The sequence below is a fragment of the Gavialis gangeticus genome, unplaced genomic scaffold (assembly GCF_001723915.1).
Source record: "Gavialis gangeticus isolate Ggan-Ray unplaced genomic scaffold, GavGan_comp1, whole genome shotgun sequence".
In the NCBI taxonomy this organism is placed as follows: domain Eukaryota; kingdom Metazoa; phylum Chordata; order Crocodylia; family Gavialidae; genus Gavialis; species Gavialis gangeticus.
Window position 1 is genome coordinate 20,675,518 of NW_017729006.1, and position 23,077 is coordinate 20,698,594.

Consider the following 23,077-nt stretch of genomic DNA (forward strand, 5'->3'; position numbering starts at 1 on the left):
AAAAGTTTTTTCCAGTCTATTTAATTTAGCTTAAACTAGATTTCAAAGTTATTCTCATTTTGTCCCAGTAGTAGTGACTCTCTGAAGAAAGTTAGAATTTAGTCATGTTAACTTAATTATTTCTTATTGCACCATTGCATTTTGGTCATCCCTTATTTCTTGATTGCTTGGCATTCATGGTCAATTGACATGATGCTATGACACAGCATGATTGCTATGCAGCATGAAATGATATATGTACTTCTTCTGTTCAGGAAAATAGCTAAATTGGTGAAAGGCCATATTTTTTTCTTCCACACAGCTGGAAAAAAATATAAATCATGGTTTAAGAAAACAAACTACCTTTCAGTTGAAACTGTGTGTGGTCCTCATCTTCCCTTCTCCATGTTAAAGTTAGGAATAGCTCACTTCTGGTATCAAAATAAATGCTGTATGTAATACATATTAGAGTTATACTATCCTTGAGATTGAAACCTAGGACATATATTTCATGTAACAGCTACTGTTGAAGTGTTCTCTAGTTAAATGTAAGAGAAAATAGAAGTCACCTTTGTGATTTTTTGACTCAGTGACAAAAACAATATTTTAAATTTTAGAAGCAGTTACAAATCTGAGCTTTATTTAGTGTTTGAGTGACCTAAACCTTTGCTAAAGATAGTGTTCCACAGCTAAATTATGAGACTTTAGAAAGATGGAAAAAATCTTCAGTTGCCACTACTGGTTCAAACTGTATAACAGACCATGTTATAAGGCTTCCTAAAGGATTAGGTTTAGAAAAAAACTATAGGTTGTGTTTGGTTAATATGTTACTTCAGAAGTACAGTATGTCTATAAAGAGTTGCATAGTATCTTGTTATTGGAGGGTGGTCTTAAATTCTTCCCCCCCAGCACTGCACCTGGGAAGGTAGGCAGTGCAGGAATCAAACAGTCTGACCCCTGTCCCCATACCACTTGCCCCTCCCCAGTGTCTGCACCCTGCACCGTGGTGCCTGCACCCCTGTTACTTGTCCCCTGTGTGCCTGCATCCTCCTGGTGCCTGCCTCCCTCAACACTGCCCCCCCTCCCCTCGTCTTGCCACTTATGCTCCATCTCTGGCAGGGGTCTAGTCCTGCACTAGCCTGGGGCATAGAGTATATGATTGCTCCAGCCTCAGCCCAGCCACACAGCAGCTATTGCAGCAGCTCCACCTGGGACCTGGTGTTGGAGCTTGAGCTGGAGCTGCTGTCACCACTGTCACTGCTACTGGATGGGGCTGGAGCCATAGCAGCCATATGCTCCTTGCCTTGGCTGCAGTGCAGCTGAGCCCTGCTGGAGGCAGAGGTTAAGAAGCAGGGAGGGAGGTTAGGGGGGCAGAGGCTGCATGGGGTGGGGTAGAGGCAATGGGGTGGGGAAAATGAGGAAAAAAACCTCATCTTGAATTTAAGTAAATATGGTACTTTTCATATACCCTATTCTTATGTGAAAATACCAGGGTTAGCCACCATATTTTACTTCAGACTTAAGAATAAACTTGTTTTGTAATTTTCTCTTTGCTTAGCCTCTACTTTATAACTGAAAGAAGTAACTAAGGAGGGAGGGAAGCATTCCTCCACGATGGTCTTTGACACATTGCTGTAGAAGGGATTATGGAGACCACCTTTAGCACCAAGCACTGCATACGGAATAAGCTTTTGTTTTTGTTTTTTCTGGCAGTAACTCTTCTGTTTCATCTGTTATTAAAGTAATCCATAACATATTCCCCATGAAACAACACATTACCATAGTCAAGATGAGTTTTGCAGGAGGTGATCAGGAAAATTGTGTGTGGTGAGTGCTTTGGAACAAAATAACCAGGGCCTGGTGAAGTCTGAAGAAGGTTTCACACATACCCTTCTTTCTGCGGAAAAACCTGCAGGGCTTTGTGGCTAGCACTTGCAGGTCCCAGTGGAGCATTACCTTTTGTTGTTCTGCATCAGTTCTGGCCCCTTATTCCTTGCTTACCACAAGCTCCTTCTAGCTGCAGAAGCATCCAAGGTCCCCAAAAGAGGCAGAAAAGGTTAAGAGCTGTACTGCCATTTCTGTTTTGTGAGGGAAGGGTCACATTTGCCTTCAATCCAGCCAGTCCCCACCTCCCCTCCTCCTCCTCTTCCATAAGCTGAGATAATAGATGCAGAGTCACTCTAAGTGTAATGTCCATAGGAACAGCAATGGGCTGAGTTATTTATATTGAACTGCCTTAGGCTAGGGACACAAGTGACACATAAACCAGTTTAAGTGACCAGAAACCAGTTTAAACCTGTAACAGAACAGAAGTTTAGTGCACTTAAAACACTTACAAAATGGCCAAAACAAGTTTAAGATAAACCTGGTTAGATGTTGTATCAGATTTAACTGATTTAGGTCAAATCGGTTTATAAAGCTTCTGTCTCAAATCCCTTCCCGGTTTAAGTTAACTCTCAGTCCCCCAGCATCCCAGGATGCTTTGCAGCCCTGGGCTGTGCTGTCTGCTTCAGCAGAGCAGGGCTGGCCCCACCCTTCTTCTCCCTAGCTGGAGCACTATCACTGTTCTGGCTGGCTGAGAAGTGGGTGGCAGTGGGAAACCTAACTCTAAACCCCAGTCTGCCTGGCGGGGTGGAGCTGCCCCTCAGCCTTTTCCTTTGCTCCCTGCTAGAGAGGGGTCATGGCTAGACGCTGGCCAGACTGGCAGGCTGAGGCAGAGGGGAGGGAGAGGTGTTTAAACCCCTGCCCCTGCCCGCAAGGGACTCCAGCCAGGGTCTACCACCCTCCCTGCTTCAGCCTGCCAGCTCCCAGCTTGGGCGTAGCCACGACCCCGCTCTGCTCGAATAGGGGGCAGGGGCCTGGCAGGGTCTGCCCCTCTCTCCTCAAGGCAGACCAGGGCTGCAATCCCATGCACCCGGGGAGGGCCTCCCCACCTCAATGTGCAAGCCCTTGACTGGGGCATAGCCATACCCCCCCCACCACTCAGCCCTCTCCTCCCCCTCCCAGCCTCTGGCAGGGACTATTCCCCCAGGCAAACTGGGGTTGGAGCCCATGCGGGCCAAGGAGGGGGATTTAAAGTTGCGGGCCAAGGAGGGGTATTTAAAGTCCCCCTTCCTGTGGCCTCAGCCTCCTGGCCACACTCAAGGGAGGGGACTTAACCACTTAAGCAGGGAGCGGGGGAGGAAGCCTTGGAGGGCATCTTTCCTCTCTTCCCTTTGGCAGTGGCTGGGAAGTGTGCTGTAGCACCCCCAACTTCTCGCCTGAGCCAATTCAGGCATGTAGCTGCATTTCCAGAATCAGAAGTGAATGTCTGTTCACTTGCTTCTTGGTTTAGTCTACGTGGTTTAGACTAACCTGCAAAGATTAAATCTATTCAGCCTCTGGCTTTTTAACTGTCTGTACTTAGTCTTTATGATTGCTGGGGATTGTCTTTCCCTGCAAAGTACCCATATCTCTGGAATTAATTCTTTGTTTGTAAAAAGCCTATAGTCTTTAAAACAATCTGCTCTAAAGTGGTGCAAGCCTGTGGTGCATATTTTGGCCAGCTGCTGGAGAGTGATTGGGATGGTACTGAGGGAACCCTAAAGTAGGCAGCTCTAGTAAGAGGGAACAAACAGGCTGGAAGATCAAAAATTCTGCCCCAAATTGACAGGAGAGTTGAAGGAAACACAACATAGTGAGTGTTACAGGAAAAGTTGTTACATTAACAGTTGGAAAGAAGGGAGAAAACTTCCCTTTGACTTCTACATTTTAAAATCACAGATTTCTTATTTATTTATTTTAGATTTTTATGGTGCCCTTCCTAAAAAAAGGCTCAGGATGACTTACAATAAAAGACAATATTAACTTATAAAAACAGATAAACTTTCAAGATAACATAACAAAAACTCCCTAAAAATACCCCAAAATTTAAAAATTTCACCCCACCCCACTCTCTTCTATTCTTCTGCTCCGTACTTAGAAAAGCATCCTTGCCCTGCCCTACCCAGCCTCAGTTTCTAACCTCCCCAGTCCCCATTCACTTCCTTCATTACAAAATTTTTTCCCCATGTTTCTTCGCAACCCCACTCACTCCCACTTCCTTGCCAGGCAGTAGACCACGTCTTCTGTGACTTGTTGTGGATCAACATTGCTATCAAGTAGCATCACCTGTAAGCCACGCACCCTATGTTGTAATCTGAAAAGGAAATTACTTCACCATCAGTTTTTGATTGAGCAGTTGTCTATTAAAAGGACTCACTTGATAAGCAGTTTCTTTCTCCATGGAAGGTATCTTAATTCTCAGATCACATAGTTAATTCTCTCCTGCTCTTTTGTCCTGCACCACACATGCCTTTTTAAACCCCAGTAGTACAGCAAGTGTGAACAAGTTGCTTCTTCCAACAACAGTGCAGAAGTTACAGGGGCCTGAATACACAGTAATGATTTTTGCATGTGTCATTTAGAAATACTGCCTCATTCCTGTTACTTTATTAATGTTTTTCCACACGGAAATGAAAAACTCTATTTCAAATATTTAATGTATGAGAGGTGACAGAAAATATTAACACCAACTCACTATAAAATATGTTTTTTTAAGTACTTATTATTAAATATCCGTATTGAGTTTCCACAATAAAGTTACAAGAACATTACACAGTGCTGTCATTCTTGCAAAGTTATTACTAAAAAGTAGGCTTGGCACAGGAATAATGATACATCTTGATTTCTGTTCAGACATGTAATGAATACCCTGTATAAGAAGGATCCTTAGAGGGCTTAATTTAAATGTTGGGGGTTATATGAATTACATAGATTTTAAAACAGCAAAATGAATAGTATCTTTGCATTGCTGTTAATGGGCCTGATTTTCAGATGCTGTAATCTGCTCTAGTTCTAACTTTGAGAGATGGACCTATTTATAAAAATTGAGCTCCTGGTCCATATATTCTGTGTTTTAAAATGATATTTTGAGAGATTTTTACTTGGTCAATTTGAATTGCAAAGAACCACAAGTATTTTTATTATTGTTATTGTAGTTGTTACTAATAATAGTAGCAATAACAACAATAATAGTAACAATAATTATAATAATGATGATAATATTTTCATACTAAATAAGAGATGAATAAATATTGGCATCTTTGACTTTTTCTGCTGCTTTTTTATCTGAGTATAATATCTCCATATATGTATTTGCATACATAAATAGTTGCGGTTCAAATGTACCTTTCCTTTCTATGGTGTAGAGTGCTGGCCCAATATTGCTGGTACATGCTGGAAGGATAGAATTGCTCAGCTGTCAGCCTCAAGTGGGCTGTAATGAAGCATAAATTGGCTGGACATTTCTTGAATGCTGATGCTGCTTCTAAATGGATGTACTTTATAATTTTGTGTCATATGTGTATTTGCTCTGTGTGTGCACGTGTAAATGTAATATTACATCAGAAATTGAGAACATTGATACACAAACATGGGATAAAACCCCAAGCATAGTTTTTAACACCATCCATATCTATCAGAAGTAATTTAAGGGGTTTATATCTTTTTCCGCATAATGACATGGTGAGCTGTTTCAAGTGTTGCCTGAACAATTAACTTGTAAAAAAATAAAATCTAGGGCCTCGTATTTCCTTTTCAGGATAATTTCTGAGTAATTTATCTTGGTGTCATCAAGGTAATAGGTTGACCACTTGCTATGTATGTTTATTTCACATCCAAATTAATAACCATGGCCTCCATATACCATATTAATGTAACCCACACTAATGTAGTATGCGTGTTGTTCCTGACTAGTGGTGAAACTGCCTCTCTGCTAGTTGACAAGTCATTTAATCTGAAGTAGTAAATTCTTGTGAATTTATATTCTGGATTCAGTTCCCAAGGTAACCTAATTTGAGGCAACATTACTGTCATTATATTTATTGTTCACTGGGAGAGTTGGGGGCACTAAGTATCTTGTAGGAGGTATTAAGCACTTGCCACAATCAGGCTGGTATGAAACTATTAGCATCTATTGACAAGAAGCTGTTTTCATTAGAATTAACACTTGTGAAACATTTGCTAACCTCTGTAATGCAAAATGCCTTTTTATTTCAGTTCTGCATTCCCAACAAAGAGATGATGCCCTGTCATGTAGGTGCTAATGGGTCAAGGCTTGTGATCTCTATTCATAGGTTTTAGCATGATAATGTAATGAGCTCTTCTTACATTCCACTATAACCTAGACTGCCTTTCTATGTGATCACCACCCAAAATATGTATAACATACAAATGTTTCCCCTTCTGATGACAGGAGCAGGCAAAAACATATTTGTTTGCAATTCAGGTGCAGCAGATTTTCTGGGTACTTATTTGTGCTCAGTCTGTGGATTTGTACTCCATACTGATTTTTTTTTCATTTCTCCTTAGATATTAAAACCTATTTGAGTTTTAGACGATGTGAGATTTTGGTCAAATACCCTTATTTCTTTCTTATTCCCATATAGCACCTTCTTTTTAAGTACTACTTGTTTTTACGCAACTTTGACACACTTTGGGGTCCAAACAAAAGGCTCTGAACTCTGGCCAGAGCATCAGTGTCTTTGGAACATACTGTATTATTGATAAGGAGTAGGGCATAAAATTCCATAATGTGAAATCAGTTATGTTTTTTATCGTCAGAGCTTGAGGACGTCAGGTTATTTAAATCACAGCAGTGATGCAGGGAGTGTGTTCTCCCCCAATTATGCTCATATTGGAGATAATACTGTCAGAATTTCATGCCCTTCCCATTTCATCTAGCTTTTGAAGGTTGCCTTTTTTGTAGGTACAGTGAAAAGAAAATTCCTCTTTCATCCTGTTCCATTTATTATTATATGTTATTAAGACATTGAAAAAAAATCTGAGCTAAATCAAGGACCTCTGAATGCTAATAACTACAGTGAGTCAGTAGGAGATGCAACTGCTCAACTCTTAAGACATGCACCCAACATCTTACTCAGGCAAATTTAGAGATTATCCTTGAAAATTTGAGACAACACTTCTCTTACCTTGGTTTCTCTATCCATAACATTTGGGTGATGATGGTTATTCCACTAGAGTGTTGGGAGGCTTTATTTATTCATATTTGTAAAGTGTTTTAAGACTGCCAGATGGAAGGCTCTATTGATTCAAAGTATTTTTAACAAAATTTAACTATTTTTTAACTACAGAGAAATTTTTACCCTTTTCAATATTGCTTAAGCTGCTTCAAACCAAAATGATAAATAGAGACCATGAAGCACCTGGTAATATTTGTTTCGTCCACTGTTATTGAATTGAATGCACAGATGTTTCTAGTGAGTTAAAAGTAAAATAAACTATCATCCTTCAGGAGCTGCTGAAACCACTTTATAGTTTGCAGAAGCTCCAGCAAAGCTTTAAGACAAAACTATGAAGTAGGAGCAAGAGCAGCACTTATTTCATAAGGCTAACGTCCTATTTATTATTTTGTTTCAGATTATTTTTGTTCTTGCTAATTCCCAGTTTTAAACAACTTGATATTATTTTAATCATGACCATAATATGCTTATAAAATATGCTTAAAATAACCAGAACTACACCAATTCTTTACATTCCTTTTACTGACCACGGAGGATATAATCTCTTTCCCCATCTGTTCAGGGGAATGAAAAAAATGTCTAGATTCAAACCACTATTGGATCTTTTGGTGTGCTCTGTGCCTTATGATAAATACATTCTCAGACAAAAACTTGCTTAAAATTTAGCTACCATTGTAAACACCTTTTCTTGCACCATAATGCAGCATGATGCTTTACAGGGATAAGGAAAAACACTGCTCCAAACTTCATAGTCTACAGACAGTATACCTAGAAAATAAATACAGTCAATGGAATAGAAGTAGAAGAAAAAAAAGAATGACAGTTCAAATAAAGATCCACTGTGTTGAAAACAAATATTATATTAATTATGATATTCCTAGTTCTTAACCGTAACAAACCATTCAGATTTTTCAATGGAATACTTTCCAAAAATAAAAAAGCTAATTTAGATTTTTGTTTCAAATATTAACAGAGTATGTTGAACTTTTGGGGAGGGATCATTTTGAAACATATTGTTGTCAGACACTTCTTGTCTTATTTTATAAAATAACATATGACGTCAACATTGAACCGTTGTCATTGCTATAAATATGTCATTCAGCTGTCTCTTATGGGAAACCTTGAATTTTTGTTTTTGGTCAAATTTAGAGTAGCTGTTTCCCAAACAAACAGAATTTCCTGTAAGAAAGAAATTCCAAGCTTTAACCAGCACTAGAATGAGCGTGGGTCAAAAGAAGAGGAGCTGATCAATGATGACTTGAATGTAAGGCAGAATGTTTTGAGGGGATGTTTTGAGGGCCATAGAAGCATCTGAAGAGGAACAAAACAGTACTGCAGATATCAAGAAGTACATGGGAGGAGGGTTTAGGAATAAGTAGAATGTGCCAAGGAAATGAGTTTGCAGACAGAGGTAGATCTAGAACAGGGGCGGGCAATTATTTTGGGCAGAGGGCTGCTTGCTGACCTTTGGCAAGCCATCGAGGACCGCCTGACAGGCAGCCAGGGGCAGATAAATATTAATTTTCTTAATTTTAGGGGGGGGCCGTGGGCCGGATAGAATGGCCTGGCAGGCCGCATCCAGCCCCTAGGTCGCATTTTGCCCACCCCGATCTAGAATTTTGAAAACAGGAGGGTACAGATGGTGAGGTGCTTCATCACGTATGAAACAACACATGTTTTTCTCCAGTTAAAAATAAACTAGAAGCTGTATTAATATGCTAGTGGCCTAGGGCTGTGTTATTTAGTTAAAAATTAAAATGAAAACAAATATAACTTCATTGGAATGAGTTGAAAACAACCTGCAGGGCTGTGAAATAGGAGCTATGTTACCAGGAGGAGCTAACAGACAGCAGAATTGAAGAACAAAAAATAACTTGATTGGTGGAACATCAAGACCACTAAAAAGAAGAGAGGGTCATTAACTCCTGTGCAATGCAGAGTTTAGAAGGTAATCAGGTAGGTTATAATGAGCCATGAGGTCAGTTGACTCCCTCAGCATTTCCTGCCTAGAAATGTTGCTGCCACTGCCAGACAGTTGGTTTTATACTTTGGGTGAAGCATGAATCAAAGTGGGCTGGGGAGAATGCAAGTGCACCATTTCCACTCCTATTGTCAGGGTACAGTGTGGGAGATGATTGAAGCTTAATGCAAGCCAGGATCGATCTTCATAGCTAAAAAAAAAAAAATGAGGTTTTTAAATTTTGTGCAGAAAAAAGTATGGTGCTGAAAAAAATTTCAGTTAAATTAGAACATAAAAGTAAAAATTCTTCAGCATTAATTCTGGCTCTGTGTTTCCACAAATCAGAACCCTATGATTCCAATCACAAAGAGATTGCAAAAGCTCTGTTTTATAATATTTTTAGCTGTACTTAAAGTTGTGGATTTGTACTTGAAATATGGAAGATGCATGTTGTGAGGAACGGTGAACACATGGAGCAGGTTTATGCATTGGGAGAACAAGCTATGATACAAGATTAAAGTTAAGAGCTGTTTGCAGAACGTTTACTTTGAATTTCTGAGGTTTCTAAAGTGTTTTGATTTTCAATGTGAAGTTGCAACTTCTTAATTTTATTGGATGTTTTTGTGTAAGCTGAAGATGTCTGTCTGCTTATTTTTCTTGTAATCTAGAAATTTCCTTAAGCATACTGTATTTAAAACTCTATAAACCTACTGTGGATCATATTTTCCTTTGTTAATGTCTGTATTTTGCTTCTAGCCAGTGCTTGACACCGGTCTGGGTCATTTCATTACTTGTAACAGCTCTTTGTGATAACTTGAACATGTGTAAAGTGCTATGTAGAACAAGTCTGTCCCTGATAGCTTTTGCTGCAGCTTAGTTCTTGGTTGAGATGTCCAGCATTTTACTCAGTCATTTTACTGTCAATAATTAACTTGTTTCCTGCTTAACTTGAATCTTTTTAGGGTGAAGTTGTGGAATTCCTAGATGAACTCCTAGAAGTGGATGAGAACAGCGAATCCTGATGAATAAAACCACACATCTCTCTCTTTTTAAGTGAAGAGCCACTGTTGTTCCTTCATATCATCTTCTGTATTTGTAACTCATGTTAGCAACACCTTGAAGTTGTACTTTTAAGCTCAGTCAAAGCTCACAAGAAACACTTCCGTGGGATTACCACCATGTTGCACTGACCTTTTCACAAGTGTGGCTTGTATGTTTTCAAATACATGTGAGGCACGTGTGATTTGATCTTGACTTCAATTTCTTTAAAATAGTATTTAAAAACAAAAACAAGCTCTTCAGAATCTCTGAACTGTCATTGAGCTTCCTCACTCAAATTGCTCTAGTAAATTATAATAGGCCAACTCTGAAGGGGTTTTGCCAAGTTATGAATTAAGCCAGTGGTTTTCAAACCGTGGTCCACAGAATTTTGGGGGTCAGTGATAGTTCATCGGGCGTTCAGCAAAGAGACCAGAAGTAATGGCAGAACTGGCTGGGTGATGGTGTGCCACCATTGCCCGGCCAGGTCACCTGGCTCCACATCAATCTTTAGGATAGGGGTAGTGGTTCTGGGGCGAGAAAAGTAGTATGAGAGGGTTCTGTGCTTTTTAGAAAGTTTGAAAACCACTGAAATAAGTTATTGAGGAGGGTGTACCAACTGTCAAGGTTGTCTGAGGTGTGTAACAATATTGTTTGAGTAGGGCTTTCCCCATGATAAACAGTAAAATTATTGGAAATCTCAGGGCATCAGAGTTGCCAGCACATTACACAGGAAAAGTGTTCCAGACCTCAAATAAGGTTTTAAACAAAGCACAGCTCTACTTTTACATTTGCTTTGAGAACTTCCTTCTGTTGGTAATTCTGATCTTTTAAAAAAAAAAGTCAGGTTCTATGACATGAAGCAGGAGGTCACTTAGCTATTTATTGAATCAACTCTGTCCTTCCTGCTCTTCTCATTTCTTGCTCCGTCATTTCAAACTCAGTCCTGCAGATCTCTGCTTTCATAAGTAATCCTTGCCCATGTGAAGATTTAATCTTGTAAAAATACAAAGAATGGTGTGTATGATCAAGCTGTTTCAGTTTGAGCAGCCTGCATATTTTTACTCATAAAAGGAAATAAAGGTAAAAATATTCGGTCAGCACAACAAGCATTTGACTGCCACCTGCTAGTGGTAGGTAGAAAGTGTTGGGAGACTGAAAAGATGACGTCTATTATATACAGGTCAAGATCATGTTGCGTAAGTGTTTCTAAAGCCACGAAAAATATTTAAATGTAACTGGTAAAATACTGTTCTATTGAAATCAATAACAAAAAAGGCCCATTCACTTTAACAAAGCTGGGATTTTGGCTTTGCGTTTCATATCTTTCTTTTTTTAAGATGGCTCCTGCCAGTAAGTAAGCCCTGTTCCCTTTAATTGGAGACAAGGGTATTTAGCCTCTTGCATGAACTAAACTGAGCCCTTGCTTGGATATCCAATGTGAGCAGCTGAACTGTGAGAGCAAATTCAGTAAAAAGAATGTGAACTCTTGCTGAACCACCCATCACTGCTGCAAATTCACTTGTGTGTTTGATTCCCAACTACACCAGAGAACCAAAGGAAAACCACAGGTTAAGGAAGAAGTGTCTTTGGTTATCTCTCAGTCACTAGTCAGAATGGAATACTTTGAAATATGATTAGAGATATATACTCACCTCAGATTCTCCAGTGTAAATCCTGATTAATCCATTGAAGCCAGTGAGCCAAAATCTGTACACAGTCATAACACTAAATCCAGCATAACTCCATCAGCTTCAATGAATTTATGACCATATAATAGGAGAATTTGGCCTTACTCAGTGCCTAACTGCTTCAGCAGAGGTGGCACATTTCAGATTTCCTTGCACTTATTGTTCTTCACAACATTGTGCTTGTATTTATTGTAACTTTTGTGCGAATTCAACTTCTTTGCCTTTTAAAAAAAATGTAAACAGTTTATTGTAAGGTAGCTTTCATTCTATACATACCATTATGTTATCTTATGGTCAGTATCCTACTGGGTTATTCTGTTTTCAAGAAATAAATGTGTTTAGTATTAAATTTTGGAGAAGCGGCCACTTTGGAGTTCTGTCCTCTCTTTGGCTCTCAGAGAGATGTGGAAGGATGTTCTCTAGCTTCTCCCTCCAGAAATTTGCCCCTGAAATTAAAATCATCTGGCTGAATGTCTTATTTGCTGTGGGTCTCTTGACTCGGCATCTCGTATTACAACTGGTGTTGAGGCAATTTAAGAGGATGTTTTAATGCACATTTGCCTTTGTTATTGTTATTACAATCTTGGTTCTTCTTTTGGTTTTATTTTGTTCTTGTGTTTTGCCAAACCCACTTGTCGTTTCTGTAGAACGAGGAACATCTGCCAATTGCTTGTTTGTATGTTGCCTAACTTGGTGGACAATTCTTTTTTGGGGCCACTAGGTGCTACTGTATTACAAAAATAAAGTGCCTTAAAGATAACTTTAAAAACTGGAGCCTGTTGTTTGAGTTACTGGGCCTGATCTGTGCCACAACTTTGCATCTTGAGTGGACACAAAGTGGATGAAACATGCTTCTAAGTCAAAATGGCAACAGTTGACCCAAGGCAGAAAGTACTCCTAAAGGTGAAAGAAAGCATAGATTTGAACCCTAAATCTGTTATGTCCTTCCCACCCATGTTTGTTTCTTTCCACTGAATATTTCCTGAGCATTTCACAGTAATATGAACCACAATACTATGAGAATATGTAGTAAATTGAACCATATATTGAAACCACCCTGAGCCTTCTTGGGGAGGGTGACATGAAAATTGAATGAATGAGGCCTAAGAAAAGGTATTGTGATATTCAAAAGCTTGCCTATGTCTATAGCAACCATACAATTGGTCCAATAAAAGATATCACTCACAAGAATTCTTTCCTCTTGAATAACTAAATATTATTGGCACACTTCTGAGCCCATTAATGAAGCACTGCGTATCAAACTAATTTCTGCTGTAGCCACTTTGACCTCAGTGGGATTACACTAGGGGTGAACATACCTTCTGTGTTTGAACACTTACTTTTTCTATTCAGCAGATGACTACTTAACCATTGGATGGTTCCAGGGTGTTACTAATTTTCCTGTTAGCTTGTGATTCTGTCTTAAACGTTCTGGAACCAGTTTATTTTCATGTTCAATCCTGTTTGCTGTTCTCAGGTTTTTAGCTAAAATCTCATGATGTGCATTTTCAGGTTGAAGCTCCATAACTTACTGAGTTGTCCATTTGCACTGGCTTTCCTTTAGATGTGCCAATTTACCTACATCTGATTATTTTGATCTCCACTTCCACTCCTTTTCAGCCTATGCGGGGAACTCATCAATTATTCCTGTGGCCTTCTAAAACGGTAGTTACTTTTTCATGTGTTTTGTGGATTTTTTGGCTTTTCTGATTTCCATTACCTATGGTCCCAAGCCAGTTCAGTTTTAATAAGCTTGGAAAGGTGTACAATTCTAGTTCTTTTCTAATGAGGAATAGCTTCTCTTCCAGTTACTTTTCTTCAGTGATAATTTTTTTCAGTATTGTCAAATCCTTTCAAGTGATTTTTGTTCTGTTGCTGCACTGCATAACTGCAATAAGTATCATCTCCCATTTTCTGCCAGTTTTTCTTGGGAGGCATGGAGATGCACGTGGTAGCGTTGTTCTCCCTCTACCCCTTTTTCCAGATTTCTCCAGCTGTCAGACATGTACCTTTGCCATAGCAGCTTTTGCCAGATTAGAAAGATTTTTATTACAGTTCCACTTCCTTTAACATTTTTTCAACTACTTATAACATAGCCCTTATGCTGTTGGAGTGCATTTTGTTGAAACTACTGGAAATTTGTGGTAGCTCTGAATGAAGTGTGTCCCATACTGATTTCTAACATGTGGCTTTATACACATATGGCGATTCATAGGCTTGGAAGGAGCTTCAAGGGTCATGTACTTCAGCCCCCTGCAGGATGTGCTGTTCCTAAGCCATTCCAGATGCCTATCCACCCTCTTCTTGAAAATATCCAGTTAAGAAGATTCTACAGCTTGCCTAAGCAGCTTGTCCCATTGTCCCATAGTTCTTACAGTTAAGAAGCTTGGGGTTTCTTTCTGTAATTTGATCCAAATCTGCTTTGCTTCAGTTTAAGCCCGTTGCCTTATGTACTTCCCTCCATGGCATGGAAGAGCAGTTCTTCCTTTTCTTTATGGCACTCTTTCAGATATTTGAAACCTGCTCTCTTATCTCCCCTTAACCTCATTCTCTCCAAGCTAAACCTGCCTACTTCCTTCAACCTTTCCTCATGGAGGTTGCATTCCAAATACTTCATCATCTGTATTGTGTCTAATTCTTTTCCAGTTTCTCCACATCCTTCTTAAAATACAAACCCCAGGACTGGACACAGTGCTCCCACTGGCTGCGTCCACTCAGTTGTTACTGCCCAGTCACTTAGTATTTGCACAAGCAAGTACCGTTGCCACACATTGTTTTTCCCAACACTACTGCGCAGTATTTTTGCCACATTGTTGGTGCCCAGCAATGGTTCTGCGCTGTGGCAACGAGCTATGGTGCAGTAGCTTGTTGCTACTGCACCGTAGTATCTTGTGTAGAGACACCCACTGAGACCAGTGGCAATGCACAGGGGTGCATGGGGGTGCACGTACACCCCCTGAGAGTGCCGGTGCATGCCCAACCAGCCGCGCTTGCTGCTTAGGTGAGGGGTGGGGGGGAGGCAGGCAGAAGCACCAGTGCCCCCCCCCGTGAGCAGAAGTGGCCGCAGCAATCGGCTGCCTTGGAATTGTCCATGCCCCCCCCTTGGCAAAATTGGCCGCAGGGGGACCCTCCCTGGTCAGTGAGACTGTCTGCTCCCTGGTCGTTGGGGGGGGCATGTGCCCCCCTCCAAGGTGGCACCAGTTTCCCATGACTGAGACCTAAGTAGTGCTGAGTAGTAGTGCTCCTGTGTCTTGCATACAATACTTCTGCTAATGCAGCCTAAAATTGAAGCTGCTTTCTGCAATGGCATCACACTGCTGACTCATACTGAGATGTGATTCATCAAATTATGCAGATCCTTCTCCACAGTGCTACTGCTTAGCCAGTTTTCTCCCATTGTGTATTTTTCTTTCATTTACATGTATTTTTTTCTGCCTTACATGTAGCCTACATTTCTGGTTGTTGGATTTAATTTTATTGTCTATATCCTAGTTTTCCAATTTATCAAGATCCTTTTGAATGTTAATCCTATCTAATTTGCTAAGTAAACTCTATTCCTGCATCTGTGGGTGTGGACAAGTGTTACATGTCTCGCAGGAGATGCACCATTCTACTGAGAGAGTCCTTGAGCCATACAAGCATTCATGCAGTTTCTCGTGGAGGAAAAATGGCAAATCCAGCAGAAAGTTCTACCACCTTCAACCAGGAAGATGTTGTATCTGTCAGTGTTTCTCTGAACAGAACACACACTTGTAGTACCATTCCCTTTTTATGGGAGGCTGTGGCACAAGTTGTTAACACTGCCTTTCACCCTATGTGTTTACAATCAAAACTTCCATTGACCTTTCTTGCTCATGTAAAAGTGTAGAATTGTCTCTGATGATTTTCTGCATTTCTGAAAACCCAGTGGCTATTTGGATAGCTGCTGCCAGCCACTCTGATCCTTCTCTGTTGCCCACAAACAAGTATGTAATGGTCTTCCATGAATTAAACAAATACTGCAGTCAGCACTTACTAGTGAACATATTAGGGTGAAATTCAGCCTCAACACAAGACCCACCTCACAACTGAAGTCCTGTGGTAATATGTTGAACAGAGGCTTTCTGCATGGTGGGGAATTTATACAACGTTTCAATTTAAATTGAGTTTCAAGTTTTGGCATTCCAAATGTTTTTGGGTACAATGACAACCTCTTGATGCATGAGCCATGATTGCAGTAGTTATGAATTTTGTAATTAATAATAAGTTGATTTGGCAGTGCTGCGTTGAGAATTCTAGTGTGGAACCTTTCCATGTTAATAGCAGCTCTTTATCTACCACAGTGCTTCACCAGCTTCTTAGTAATGCACTTTGCTGATGTGCAACATTCATTTAAATGAAACAGAGGGTAGGACTGGCATTGCTCAAAGACTGAAATAATTCTGCTGAAAAGCTACTAAAAATGGGATCGCATATTTACCATCCTTCAAATACATTAAGTTTAGAAGTAAAATATTTTTTTTCTGATAATCAGTTCCTGCAAATTCAACTTGCAAACTGAAAATCAAGCCGGGTCCTTCCTGCAACAATTTCAGCAATAAAACATTCTGCCTTCAGAACTTAGTTAAATCTCTTGATGATACATAGGCCAAAATAGAATCCAGTTTTCTCTGTTTGTCTCCCCAGAAAGTTCATTGCTTTGCAATGTGAACAGGAGTAAAAAAGAACAAAACAAAAACAAAGCCCTAAACTAGAAATGCACGCGCACACACAAACTTAAAAGAAAATCCAGCCATTAAAATGGATGTTATTCTGAATATATGTGCAAAGCAGGTCTGAATAGAGAGGTGCCATTTTTCATACTTTAAAGAAGAATCCCATAGTTCTTGATAAAATTGTAAGGCACATGCCTGAAACAATCTATTCCTTTTAAATCCATATTATAATCTTTGGTTATGATTTGCTTTGACTAATCCCCATTGCATATCCCTGCATTCAAGAAAGTTGATATTGGAAGATACTGACAGAAGAAGTGAACACAGGAAATCAGCCTTTATGAAGGTGTTCTAATAAAAAAAATCCCTATTTTAATAACATATACATTTTACAAGTCTGAATATTGAGTTGCAGTTAGATAAAGAGTTGCTGGATTGTAAAAATACAAGTGTTTATTATGGCTGGTATTGAGGATAAACAGTTGCCTGTATATGCCAGCTACTATGGAAATATGTTTTTAAGTTCTAATGTGAGCTGTAAACCAAAGCTACTTCAGTTAAAAAAAATCAATACTTAAACTGTGGGGAGAAGTAACTGGTGCCAGAGAAAACATTCTCATTTAATAATGTTTGAACATAGACCTGTGATGCAGTTTGTAGCAGGGCAGTGAGAAAAACCCACAACTAATCCTTCATTGCAGCTGTCTGAACTTTTGGTTGTCTGCCATCCTTTAAACAGCCACTTCTTTTTTCTGGGGACTCAAGACTTGAATGACCTAGTGTGGAGTTTAAGCAAAAAAGAAATAAATTAAGAAATAGCCAAAGGTTTTGTAAATCAGACTCCACACCCCAGCAAATTAGGGCTTTGTATCTTACCTCCTCTTCACTGAGTGCCTAGAGAAAAATATTAAAATAAATAGATACATATATACAATATTATGTATTATATAGGATAAGGAGATATATTTGCAGAAAAATAGTCAGTGGCTTAGACTTCTCCCTCCCTCGTCTTAGGAGTACTGGTGATGTATGGAAAGAGAATTCCGTTGGGAGTTCTGAATTTTTTAAGTTTATAAATACTAATCATTTTGACATAAAAAACTTCCCAAGTTTTATTGATTATTTTTAACATTTTTCCTTTAATGTAGATTTTAATAACTAATGTGGTTTTCATAGTTACTAATTTTTACTTTGACAAAGTTATGAAACATTTCACTTTTTAAAAATAGGATTATATAGGCTCATCTACACAAGATGTTTACTGTGGAGCTGACTAATTAGTTCTGCAGTAAAGTGTCCGTGTTTACAAGTGCAAGACTATTGGGCTGGAGCAAACTAATTAACTCTGCAGTAGGATAGTATTGCCAAACATAAGTACTATCCTACAGTAGAGTTATTTACACCACTGCAACACACGTGTAGATGCTGACAGGGTTGGCTGGAGCATGAGGGCCCCAACACGTTGAACTGGGTTGGAGCAGCCCTGGGATGGCAGGCTGGCTACCAGGACCCCCTGCCAGCCAGGGTTGCACCACCCTGACTCAATGTGCTGCAGTCCCACGTGCACATCTGAACTGCACCCGAGTTTATTGCATTGCACTAATTGCACATGTAGACATGTCCTATGATTATTAGCATTTTTTAAAGTTTTTTGCCTATATTTCAATCTCACTACTGATTATGAAAAGTGATGGATCAGAATCCTGTAATATGGCAAGTCGTCTCTTTGATTTGATTTGAATGTACACTTTTTCATAAGAATTGTAAAACAGTCCTCCAGAGATGTATGTTATGTTGTTTTTTAGCATTTCAAATGAGTGGACATATAAGTTCAGTTCTTTACATTAAAAAAATGACATAATGTTATCACCACTAGCAAGAAGCTCATTACATTATAAGTCATGAAATACGGTAAATGTATTATACACCTAAAGGAGATATACACAATGAAACTGCATAAAGAAACAAACAGTATGTTAGGAAATTATGAACCAACCATAGGAAGAGAGAGGAGGATTTCCAGACTGATCAGTAATTGTATATTCAAAACTAGAGATGAGAAGTTTTTGTATTTTAATGAAGGCACTGATCCCACTATTATTGCCACAAATGGAGTTTCCTACTGTGAATGCATCTTGTTAATTTCAATTGGACCCTGCACAATATTAATCACTCTTCATGTAGGATCATACTCAAACACTGAAAGCAAATTAGCTTTGTAGGATGGGAAGGCAGTCAAGAATGTCTCAGAATCTAAAGATAAGAAGGATGAAAAAATCTATTTGATATCTGTTCAGTTCCTCTGCCTTTTTGCTTTTTCTAACTGTATTAGTGTTTTGTCTGGTCTCATTTTAAAATATCAAAATTTGGAGCTTCCCTTGAGAAAGATGCTACAGTAATGATCTCCCTAGTAACATTGACTGTTCTACCAGACAATAGATCTCTCAGCCATTAATTTTTTCATAGTAGTCCCCTTAGTTTTTCCTTTAGTAATTCGAAGCCAATGTGGCTTTCATACCCAGAGTAAGTTCTCCTTTCACTTTAGTCTTTTCCCAGATGCTTTTGTGTGTCATTTTTATATTTTTATTTGTATCTTTGCATTTGTCATCCTATTTCATGTAACAAGCTGCAGATGAGGAGAAAGGCTGAGTTAAAATTGTCATTTTTTAAGTCCAATGCTCAATAATTTTTACTGGTCTTCTCTAAATTTCTCCCAATTTATCAATGGCTTTTTAGTTACTAAGCAGCCACAAATGCAAAACAGCCTTCTAGTGCAGAGGGTTAATATTTTGTTGTGACAAACTGGAAGAATTACAAGGACCAGATACTTACTAACTTTTTACTTCCAAAATTTCTACAAGAATTGTAGAATTGTACAAGGTACAGGAATTGTATGATGGACAGACTAATATTTTCCTCTGGAAATGTTTGTAAGTCTGATGGATTGAGCAAGAAAACACAGTCATTTCCCCCCTCTTTTTGTAACTTTGTTTTATTTTAAATATTTCAAAAAATGATGTTAATATACATTTTCTTTTCATGAATAACAAACATCTTTTGAGTATTTTGTAAGAAACCTGTTAACTTGCATTTGTAACTTTGCTTTTTCTGTCTTACATCATGTTTGTTTCCCGAGCCTAAAAGTATCGATTTTGTTTACTTGAGTTGCACTTCATATGCAAATATTATGTAGAAATGTAACACTGGCTTCATGTTTTAGTTAAACAAAAAGCTTTAAAATTGATGTCTTCATATTTATTTTTCGGTATATGTTCATACATACGATACACAGTAGGCACGTCTACATGTGTATTAATGCACCTTTGCTACTGCGTATTAAGTTTAGTACCTCTAATATGAGATACTACATAAATGCACAGTAGGTGGCGCTAATGCACAGTAGCAATGCACACGGTTTTTGCTGTGATGCGCTAATGCACAGTAAAATTACTCTACTGAGCGTTAAGCATTTCATGTAGACATGCCCAGCATGTTTTAGGTAAATCTTCATAAAGTTACTTAGTGCTAAACCATTTTTTAAAGTTACCGAGTAAAAATAGTTTACAACTGTAAGACTAAGTTATTTCATGTTCTAGAATGCATAACAGCATACAATCATGCATATATCAGGAAACACACTATTTACAATTTGTGTACAGTTCGTTTTTGTGGTGAATGCATCCAGACAAGGGTATTCAAGTCCTATCACTATGAAGTCATATTATTTCACAAAGCATGTGGCTGTATTTTTTTTAAAGGCCTTTATTTTCATTACCAGCATGGGAGTTGATTTATGTATAGTGGACTATATTCTGCTTTTCATAAAACAGAGTCAGTTGTCCTCAGTAGAGTTACTTGGGATGTGCACATCACTGTAACTGAAGGCAGAATCTGCCCTTTTTGATCTCCACCAATTCATCTCTGTGGTAATTCACCTTGTCCTCCTCCATAGTTAATGAGCTGCTTGAATATTTTGGCTGAGAATGCACTGTAGAGTGCTAGATGAGCTCATTTCTGACCTGCAGATTATTCACAGTTGCCAGCACTACATCTGTCATTTGGAAAGGTACTTCTTTCTTAGTACCTTCCTTCCTAAATAGGCCCAAATTATTCTAGCAATGCTAGAAATCTTCTCTGTCCATATTTACTCTTAAAAATGTTTTTAATTGGTGTATTTTATTGAAGAAGCCTCCATGTTTGCATCCATGAAGTATCAAGACCCAATCTAAAGGACACAAGTTTCCACTATTACAAGCAGACAGTTTTCTTGTATAGTTTTCCAAATCAAAATAAGGCATCAAATAAATTGATACCCATCTCCCACATTCAATCTCTGCCCACTTTGTACTCCTCTTTATCTGATCAAAAAACAAAATGGCGAACATCAGTCATTCCACCAAGTAATCTGGCAAAAATATTTTATATGACTTTTTCACTTCAGATAAATTATTGCCTATTATTTAAATTTGGTATATTGATCAGCTGGTTCCAGAGGACCTATGTGACTTTTGATGGGTTTTCCTGAAAACTGTTTTTTGTTTTGCTTTTTACCTAGAGGCTGCTAATAGTTCCTGAAATTAGGGGTGTTTTGACAAATTGCCATGCTTATTTTAAAAAAAAATGGCACTTTCTAGTATTGCCTCAAGTCCAGTGAGACATCATAATTTCCACCCAAAACAAAGTTTAATATAAAAAGACACTTTTTCCCTAAGGCTAAAAATACCTGCTGACCCACCCCACTTGGAAAAAATATCTTCATGGCCCTACAGAAACCTCAAATATTTAATGTACATCAACCAAATTTCACAACACTCAAGAAAAAGACCTTAGTGATCATCTTTCTTGATCATCTCTCTAAATGCAATATAACCCGTTAAAAGTATTGTAGAAAATATTTTTCTCATAAAACATTCCTTGTAATCATTGTTGCTTATCCTCACAAATACTTGGTGGTAGCTCAATAAGGTATTTTCCCTTTAACTCCATGTTTTACTGCAAGTATACCAAAGTGATCTAACCAATCTAGTCATTCAACTCTAACCAGTCAACATAGCAGACAAAGAGTTGGTTTTCATCAATTGGTATGAGCAAAATATTAAAGCAGGATAATCTCCAATTATGCTACCAAGCACATTCTCTCCTGTTGAGACCTACCAAAAGACAAGAGCGTTGTGGTAAAAATATATAGATTCCTTGACTGTGAAATGTCAGATATGGTAAATTCTGATTTCAAAAGCTGAAATCCTTTTTATCTCACATTGTCCTTTTTCCCATCAGCTTCCTTCACTGATGGATTTCAGTATCCGCAAATCATCTGATCATGCTCTCCCCCCCCACCCCTTTCAGAGTAATGCCTTCTATAAAGTTTCAGGTTAGACTTTCTGCATTTCAATATGTTGTTGTTGATGGTGTCTAGTCTGACCTTTTCCATTCAGTTTATACACAGAACTTTTCTGTTGCCGTTTTTTGAAGAACCACACAGCCAATATAAGGGCAAGCAATAGCAAACATAAAACAATCACAGTGACAGCTATCATAGGACCTTTGCTTGATCTGGGACACTCTTCTCCAGTACAAGGTTCAGAAGTAGGGAGACGTTTTTCTCCAGTGCCATGGGTGAGAGCTTCTTGTTCAATTAATTCTTTAGATGATGGGTGAGTAATGCCATCCCGAGTTGACACAGTGGTTGCCACTTGTATTGGATTTGCTGTTGTTTGTTCTGCCTTTGGATCTGGAATATGATTAAATGGACTGACTGTTACACGGGCTTCTAATGTGGCAGTTTTTAATCTGGTAGGATCATACAATGTTGTGGTTGTGGCAGACTCATGAGTCACAAATCCCAGAGATGTAGTTAGGTGATACTTGATGATATCATCAAAGCCTTTGCTAGCACTTATATTCTCAGGAGCACTTGTAGGTGTTAGCACTATTGGCATTTCTTTGACCCCATAATCATGCATCCTCGGTGAGGCAGCCATAATCTTTGTTAAATCCTTTTCTGGATCTGAAGTATTGCCTACTTTTCTAACTTCAACATGACTTTGTTGGTCATTTGTAAGGATAATGTCATCTTCTGTTCCCATTGAGCTATCAACTTTATCTTCCTTCTCTTCAACATTCTCCATTACTTCTTGAGTTACAGGGTAACCATCTAACCAAGATTCATCAGTAATGGCAAATGTATCTTTTGCTGCTGTTGTATCATTGTTCACCAAAACAGGTCCAATAGGGAAATCCTCAGTGTCATAAATCATTTTGGCATCAGGTTCACTGTAGATGGTTTTCACTCCAATGTGGTTGTCACCATCAGAAAATTGTGTTTTAATAAAATCATCTGTGTTCTTCTCTGACTCACGATTATTAAAAGCCTCTGCAGGGAACCAAAATAAGTGTTTTTGGCTCAGTAGTGACACAGGAGATTCTGTTGGTGCCTTGCTACCTTTCTCAGTAGAATCCATAGCTTCAGTAACACCTTCATTGCTTCCAACCCTTTCTGGCTCTATATCTTTAGAGAGGGAAAAATCCTGTTCTTGCCCCTGCTCCCTTTCCTCTTTGCCACTGTCATCCCTATGTTCAGCAACAGGCATAGATCTGTCATCTGGAAAGTTATCTTCGTAGTCAATGTGTGCTTCGGCCTCATCTGAAAAAGTT

The 23,077-nt window shown here is 38.8% G+C and overlaps 2 protein-coding genes across 2 annotated transcripts in view; one reads left to right on the plus strand and one right to left on the minus strand.

The window, feature by feature from the left end:
- Positions 1 to 11,953, plus strand: part of CRTAP (cartilage associated protein) — a 34,818-nt gene extending 22,865 nt beyond the window's left edge. The window contains exon 7 of the mRNA XM_019508925.1: positions 9,963 to 11,953. Coding sequence (XP_019364470.1) covers positions 9,963 to 10,022 — 60 coding nt within the window. The 3' untranslated portion in view covers positions 10,023 to 11,953. The remainder of the gene's footprint in view (positions 1 to 9,962) is intronic.
- A 9,827-nt stretch (positions 11,954 to 21,780) lies between these two features.
- Positions 21,781 to 23,077, minus strand: part of SUSD5 (sushi domain containing 5) — a 111,182-nt gene continuing 109,885 nt past the window's right edge. Inside the window, exon 6 of the mRNA XM_019508715.1 lies at positions 21,781 to 23,066. Coding sequence (XP_019364260.1) covers positions 21,796 to 23,066 — 1,271 coding nt within the window. The 3' untranslated portion in view covers positions 21,781 to 21,795. The remainder of the gene's footprint in view (positions 23,067 to 23,077) is intronic.